At 44.3% G+C, this 7,629-nt stretch overlaps 1 protein-coding gene across 2 annotated transcripts; it reads left to right on the forward strand.

Moving 5' to 3' along the window:
- Positions 1-890: 890 nt before the first annotated feature.
- On the forward strand, positions 891-5,876 carry LOC122760596 (cadherin-19-like). Of its 2 annotated transcripts, XM_044015713.1 has the most exons (3): positions 891-1,269; positions 2,468-2,509; positions 3,184-5,876. In XM_044015713.1, exon 3 carries the CDS (start codon positions 3,198-3,200, stop codon positions 3,693-3,695), a length of 498 nt encoding a protein of 165 aa, XP_043871648.1. In that variant the 5' UTR covers positions 891-1,269; positions 2,468-2,509; positions 3,184-3,197; the 3' UTR covers positions 3,696-5,876. The 2 variants fall into 2 exon arrangements, with proteins under 2 accessions (XP_043871648.1, XP_043871647.1); XM_044015712.1 differs by lacking the exon at positions 2,468-2,509.
- Positions 5,877-7,629: the final 1,753 nt, after the last annotated feature.

Genomic DNA, 7,629 nt, shown 5'->3' on the forward strand with positions numbered 1-7,629 from the left:
GACGATGGCGGCAACAAAGGCCGGAGCTGCTTCATGCAGATCAAGTGATAACACAAGTGCAGATAAAACGGCAATCCGATTTAACCACAGCCAGTGGTTAAAAATCTGCCTAAAAATGCACTGAATTTGTGATATTATACGTCCTGTGCGAAAACAGATTTCGAAATAAGTGACATTTTCATTTAAGGGCTTTAAGATGTAAGAGGAAGATGAATACTTCCTCGGGCTGGCTGCAGCGAGCTGTGCTATGACTGTGTGCGAAAAGGCAGAATGAAGGGATATTTTATGAATTTGAATAAATACTGCTGCCCATAAGTGTTTGGGAGCGTTCCGGGATGAAGTCCCTCAGTGGGTTCTGGTTTTCTGTGTGTGACAGCCTCTCAGGTGAGTAAAGTGAAAGAGTGTTCGCCTTGAAGTCGACTGGCTGCCGACCCTTTTTTCATGGTATAAGGAGAATGGGCAGGAGAAATTGGAGAAAACTGTGTTGTTAAAGTGTGCAGCAGATGGATGTTTGAATGTATTGAATGAGTTGAGTGAAATGTATGCAGGTGCTGCAGCGTATATGAAGGCGTGGTTAGCCAGGCGAGCACAACAGTCCAGTCAGCAACTAGGAAATGAATAATGAATCAAGAAGTAGCACTTTTAATAAAACACATTTCCATATGCCACTGGACTTATTGGATTCCCAAAAAGTTTTTGTTCGCAGCCTTAATAAAGCCTCTCAGGTGGCCCCAACCAGATTTTCCAGATTTACTTTTTGCACACACTGAAAATCACATTTGACAAGGTGTGCAGGTCGTCCAGGGAGCTTGGGTTTGTGTTTTAAAATCCCATTACGTGTGTCACTCCACTTGTTGTTCTTTTTTTTTTTCTCTCTCTCTCTCTCTCACTTTTGAATTCCTCCACCAACGTCAGCACTCAAACTGCAAGCAGCACTTGTGTCCCCTTTATTTTTTTATTTCGTGCCTTGAAGAGAGCCTTGAAAAGTGCACCTCTCCCTCTTGACATCGCTTTCAGACAATACGGCTGGCATCTTGGCACGCAGAAGTACTTTCACCCGCAAGGATCGAACCCAGTATTTCCTGCCCGTGGTGGTGACAGACAGCGGCTCCCCGGCTCTCTCCAGCACCAGCACTTTGACCATCAGCGTGTGCAGCTGCCAGCCTGCCGGCCATTGTCCCACAGGGGGGGTGGAGGCCCTCGCTCTGTCCATGGGGGTCAGCCTGCAAACGTTGTTAGGGATGTTTGTTTGCCTGGTCACACTCACAGGTAAGCAAACACTGCAGACTTTGTATTTAAATCCTTCTCATTGTGGAATTTAACCCTTTAAAAGAGAGCGTATCGCGGACGACGCTTTGCATTATCGTAATTACGCGACGGTTTGTGCTGTCGGAAAACTGTTTCTGATTTTTCGCTCACGCTGTTGCAGGAAGCCAGCAAATCAGCATCGTGGAGAGTTGGAAAAACGCCTGTGCTTAGTTTCCGTTAATTATTTTGGCCTGTTTTTGCACATTGAGACAAAAACTCAAACAAATGTTTTATACTGTTCAAATTTAACACACACAACCTGGTCATTTATATCTACAGTCTTTTTTTTAAAATAAATCTTTGTGTTTTCTTTATTTTAACATGCAGTAAATTGTAAATAACTTTTGAAAAAAAATTGAACGTTATTCTGAAAAAATGGGCAAAAGCAATTGATCACAGGCAAAAAAGTCCAGATGGACATTTTGAGGCTTAGGTGTTAAAGGGTTAAGATAATATGCCATCAGTTATGTGAGTGTGGTCCCTTGAACGTTTACCCCTTTATCCTCCACATGAGGGTTGTGGGGCCACTGGAGCCAATCCCAGCTGACACGGGGGAAAAGCGGGTCACACTCCGGACAAATCACAACCGCTCACTCTCACATTCACACCTAGAGTAACGGTTCATTTAGAGTTTCCCCTGCATGTTTTTTTTGGACCGTAAGAGGAAACCGCAGAACCCGGAGAAAACATTCATTAAATCAATACTTTAATTTATCATCTTTTTTTTAGATTTATTTATTTATTTTCGAGTTCATCTTGGCTTGAACGCTTTAGCTACAGATCCGTGTTACTTATTCATTCATTTTAGTGCACTTTGGACTTATCAGACTACTTTACTACATTCCCCTTTCACCTTTGCTGCACCGTACACAGCACATACGACGTACTATAAATGTTGACTTTAAATATTCATCAATATTTAGCTGTCAGTAGCCAAAAAGTTTTTTTCAGATTTGGTTCAGCCGCGCAGACCTCCAACCTCTTAAGACCACTGAGGCTGGGAGCAATTGAAGTGTTAAAGGGCCGTGTTATTGTGGGCTGTGGATGTGAAACCGATGATAATATACCAAGTGTTCGCAGAAAATCATCCAGTTTTTTTGTTCCTGTTTATATTGTATTTCATATGAACTCTCACTGTAAAATGTTGCTGCTTTTCCAGCTCATCTGTTGAGCTAGAGCAGTCCCAGCTCACCTCATCCTGGCAAGTATATATATATATATATATACATAAAAAAAAATGTGTTAAACAGCAGGATTTGCCATTAACAAATCTACAGTTTGATGTGAATCTCCCACCCCCGCCTTTAAAACCAAAAACTCACCAGTGTGCCTTTAACCTATGATTTTAAAATGCTGGAAGCCTCCGGAACAATGATGTCAGGTAATGAGCATATTGGTTACGGTACATCAGTAACAATGCCATCCGGGGACACTGATGGGTTTGCATAGTGAAAAGCTTTATTATGACCTCGGCTGCTTTGTGTCCTCCCTCTGCCCATCACATGAAAGATTAATGACGATGCCTGCTATGCTAACATTCTGTCAGATGAGAACAATACCCGGTGAAAACACTGCCAAATAATAAACATCCCCTTCGCCTTTCTTGTGCTACATGGAAAAAATTAACTAGTTCTGCGAGTCCCGGGATTACAGAATGATAACTCATAGTCTAATTTGACCTTCATTTTTATTTCTGCTTTCACACACACACACACACACACATGCTTTAAAAAAAAAGCTATTATTTTCATTGTGCTCTCACTTTCTATCACTTTCGACGCGCATGCTCCATCAGGCACCCCGGATGCTCTTCTCTCGCCATGCTCACGCCCTGGTGTTTAACCATAATGATCTCCAACTGTGTTGTGTCTACAGTTCTGTCAGTTCTCATGCTGGTGGTGAGGAGACACAGGCGGAAACAGCAGGGGGGGCAGAGCGTGGAGGTGAAGGAGCAGGAGCTGGAGCTGCCCGAAACGGTGTCTCAGAAGGTGCTGTATTACGGAGGTGGAGGAGCGGAGTTGGACTTCTGCCAGCCCGTTGTTCCTCTGCGTCATCACCCCAGGAGGAGGGAGCGGCGGCTGCGGAGGGAGGACGTCAGGGCCAGTATACGCATGTCCCTCCGAGAGTCGCACCTCATCGGGCCCGAGGACGACGTCTTCAAGCAGTTTATTCTGGACCGGCTGGCAGACGCTGATCAGGACCCGTACGTTCCCCCGTTTGACTGCCTCAGGATCTACGCGTACGAGGGATCTGGGTCGCCCGCAGGTTCCCTGAGTTCTTTGGATTCATCCGTGGTTGAGTTTGTACCTGAGCAGCCTGTTTGTAATCCCCGACCCCCCTTAGTGAGACTCACCCCTTGGTACGGAGAGGAGGACACGACCTTCTGAGAGGCATGTGATTGGCTTTAGTTTTGACATTTTAGTTTATATAGATTTGCTGTGTTTTTTGGGCGCGCTGGTAGGCCAAGATAGCTGGCTCGCTGTTCTTAGCCAAGTAACCATAAAGCCCCATTTCCACCAAGTTAAACAGTTTGGTTCAGCTCTGTACGTCACCACAATAACAGAGCCGCACCAAAATCATCAATTAACGTGTTTATCGGCAGCCTTCTCTCAAACAAAGCTCGTCTTCTTATTGAGATAAACATCCACATGCCTAGAAGTATGAATGAGTGCCGAGTGTCCTTCGCTGTCGCTCTTTGTTTGCTGCGTAATGTTCTTCTTCTTCGTCTTTGTGGAATTGATCACTACGCCACACTGTGCCACCGGTGTGACATTGTGTTATTTATTCAGCGGATGCACATTCTGTAAATGGCTCCATCAGCGACGTCCCACACAACCCCACGGTGATCGTTGTTGACTGCGCCCGCGGCGAGCTGACCCGCACTGCACCGGCTCGGTGGAAAACGAGGCACAAACGCGTCCCCGCGCCGCAAGACGTGCTGTTTTTTACTGTCTTCGTAATTGCTGTGAGTTCACACTGCACGAGTGAGCGACAGCGGGGGGACAGCGGGAGAAGGCGCGACGAGCATGAAAACACACGTGGTCACAAAAACACACTAACAAGGAGAATGATGCGTGAAGCCCGGGCTGCGTTTGGCTCCGTTTCATGTATCCAGATCCACGACTGAACATTAAGTGAAGCAGTGCTGTCTCCCCACTGTCACTTTTGTGTTTGGCTTTTTCTGTCTTTTTCTCTCGTCTCCCACGAGCCACTGTCCTGTGTCCCCGGCTGTCGGAGTCATTTCGGATTTGAATCAAATTTACACCATGCTGGAAACGAGGTTGGGGTCTGCGATGCGTTGGCCGTGTCTTTGAATATTTTCCATTTTTGCAACTTCTGATCACTTTCAAAAACTCGCAAAAAAAGAATCACGTCGCGTGGACTTGGCTTTCAACTGACTGCTAATTGTGCCCACGTCAGGGACAGAAAGTGAGTGTCTTTCACCAAATGTCACGATTCATTTCGAGACCTAAAAACAACACTTGATGTCTTGTTGTTTTTTCTCTCTGCGCCTATTTTTATTTTTGTGTCTGTTGTACCTGTTTAAACGTAGATAACACGACTCACAGGGACAGAGTTGAGGCGTATCAAACTAATTCGTACTCCTGCAACAAGCGCTGCCATTCATTGTAAAATGAATGTAAAAAAAAAAGACGGTCACATTTAAAACAAAGGACAGGCAGATACTGAACTACAAATGTTACATGCATACAGGTGTCCTCCTCACCTACTGGTGATTTTTCTACAGATGCTAAAAATGAAAAATGGAAATGTAACCTTTTTGTGTCTTTGCCCTATATTGGTGTGTTAATGTAGTGACTCTACAAGAACTCCAGTACTGGTTTATGTTGGTTCAAATGCTTTAGCGACTGTGTTACTGAGGCAGTACACGGCTGTAGGACCCTAAACTGTGGATACTGGGGGGGACATGTTTTCTGCAGAGGGAAAGACTGTTTTTCTGCCACCTGAGCTACTGAGGTATAATATTTGACTATGCTTGTAGTGGCTTTAACTGACCAGCGGCTTCATAGTTTCCAGTTTATTTGACAGCTACTTGCTGCTCAGAAAGAAAGAAAGAAAGAAAGAACCATTAGGTGCTTATTAAGCTGAGAGGAAATGGAAAGCTAGGAACAATATCACTGATGCATGCAGCTTTAAACTGGTCATTTCAGCTGCCTTAACCAGGCTTTATGCGAGATAAAAAAAAATGGTGGCGGATCATTCATTTTGTAGGAATCAACTATCATGTTAATTCCTTGTTTTCTTGTATTTACAATGAGATAATGTTTTGTTTTTTTTACTCGATTCACCCACAAAGACAATTACTGAGCGTTAAAGAGTGCAGTTATTATCGCGTAACAACCTTTTTTTCACCGCATGCCTTCTGATTTTTTTGTCGTGGTCTGACGCTGTCTGGTAAGATTATCAAGTGAATCTCATGTTTTATAACAGTTTGTACTCTATATTTTTCGAGTTGTATAAATGAATGGAACTCTCCGTGGTAAGTCTTCTTCCGACAGAAGTTCACGAAGGAAGGCGTCCAATAAATACCAAGTGTTTAACATGTATTATGCTGTATGATGTGATCCTCTGCTTTCTGTCGACTCACCAGAGAGCCCGTCACACTTCCTGTGTCAGCCAGTCAGCACCACAGAGAGCGAGAGAGAGAGAGAGAGAGAGCCCAGAGTGACGAGCAGCAAAAACTCCAGCAAAGGAAGGTTGTGGGAGGAGAAGAAAGTTAGCAGAGGACTGATTTGAAATGTACAGAGAAAGTGAAACTCTCGAGGAAGCTCATAATGCGCCGCACAGCATCACACTCTCCTCTTCCCTCGCAGTCGCGGATGTATACGGCGTCATCAGCGAACGCTGCGTCCTCATAGTTGGGCTGTGTGGGGGCGTCGGCTCACGGGGGTGACTTGAGGTAATTGCATGGTGATCAGGTCCGGCCCTGCTTCACCACCTCAGGCACTAATTGGGCTGTTTGCTGTCTGTGAAGGTCAGTGTTTGGACCAGAGAGAATATAGTTCTCACAGAATAATATACACAAACCTGTCTGGGAAGAAACTGGAGTAACTCAAAGCGAGGCAACCGCCTAATTGCTTGAGTCGTTTCAGCTTTTTCCTTGTCTGCCATGGTGCGTGCACATCTCAGCAGGACAATTTCCAGGCATTCACAACGCAACTCAAATCGCTTCCACTGTTGTAAACACTCTATGCAGCCACTGCCTCTTTTTTTTTTTTAGACTAAAACATTTTCTCACACTCGTTTCAAAAGACACAGGTGTTCACAATATGGCTCCCTTTTTTTAAAAGTCCTTCCAAACCAATCTCCTCACGCCAACACACGGGGCGATTCGATTTGGCAATAAAGCCTCTGTTATAATTCCCCTTTTCAAAAAGGAACCTGAATGTCAGGAGTCATTCAGCTCCCAGTGTCGTTTAACCTTCTGAATTTCTATCATTACCCATGGTGAATATCATGGGTAATTTAACCTAACAGCCCTTTTTCTTTGTGTAATTATACCCATTACAGCAATGTGAAGAATTCCATTCCATCAACTGTCTCTGTTCCGTGATCTCCCGCTCAGGTTATAGATTCAGCTCCTCGTTCATCAAAACCCGGTGCCAAACTCATCGCAAAGCACCACAATGCTCACTAGAGGCTCTTTGGCAGATAGAGTCTTGAATAGATGCCTGAAAGGATTCTGTGACTCATTTTTAAAAAGAAAAAAAAAGGAATCACAATATATGTATGCCTTAAGGTTCTGGCTGAGGAGAGATGGAATCATTTATGTGCAATTTGGTACTGTAGGCACAATTATATCTGGATCACATGCTGGGCGTTTACAATTGTGTGAGTGTGCAGTACGAGCTGTCATCCAACCAAAGTCGTCGCGTGTGTGTGTGTGTGTGTGTGTGTGTGTGTATGTGTGTGTGGCTGAATGGATGCTGTGCTCACATCTATGGACACAATGCGTGGTATACACAGTCTCATAAGTAAACACTGTAATTGCCGGCAGGCTTTTCATATATGTATATATATATATATACAAATGAGTGTGATCACAATGGGGGGGACAAGTGACATGAAATATTCACAAAGCAGACAAGTGAGCATACATTTGGTGCTGATGGCTACTTTTCTCTTGACAGCAGGACCCGCTCACATTAGAGAGTAATTCAAAATTATCCTGGAAAACACATTCAGGTGCAATCAATCATAAGAAGAACCCATTTTGGTTTTAGCAGTAATGCTCCACAAATGGATTACAGACATGGATTGTGTCATTTTCCCCCACGTTTAAATGCCATGTATGTTGAT

The sequence above is a fragment of the Solea senegalensis genome, unplaced genomic scaffold (assembly GCF_019176455.1).
Source record: "Solea senegalensis isolate Sse05_10M unplaced genomic scaffold, IFAPA_SoseM_1 scf7180000013805, whole genome shotgun sequence".
In the NCBI taxonomy this organism is placed as follows: domain Eukaryota; kingdom Metazoa; phylum Chordata; class Actinopteri; order Pleuronectiformes; family Soleidae; genus Solea; species Solea senegalensis.

Coding starts and splice junctions, on each gene's coding strand:
- LOC122760596 (XM_044015712.1), top strand. CDS start 1,212: ATGGGGGTCAGCCTGCAAACGTTGTTAGGGATGTTTGTTTGCCTGGTC. Junction 1,270..3,183: donor TTGCCTGGTCACACTCACAG/GTAAGCAAACAC, acceptor TTGTGTCTACAG/TTCTGTCAGTTCTCATGCTG.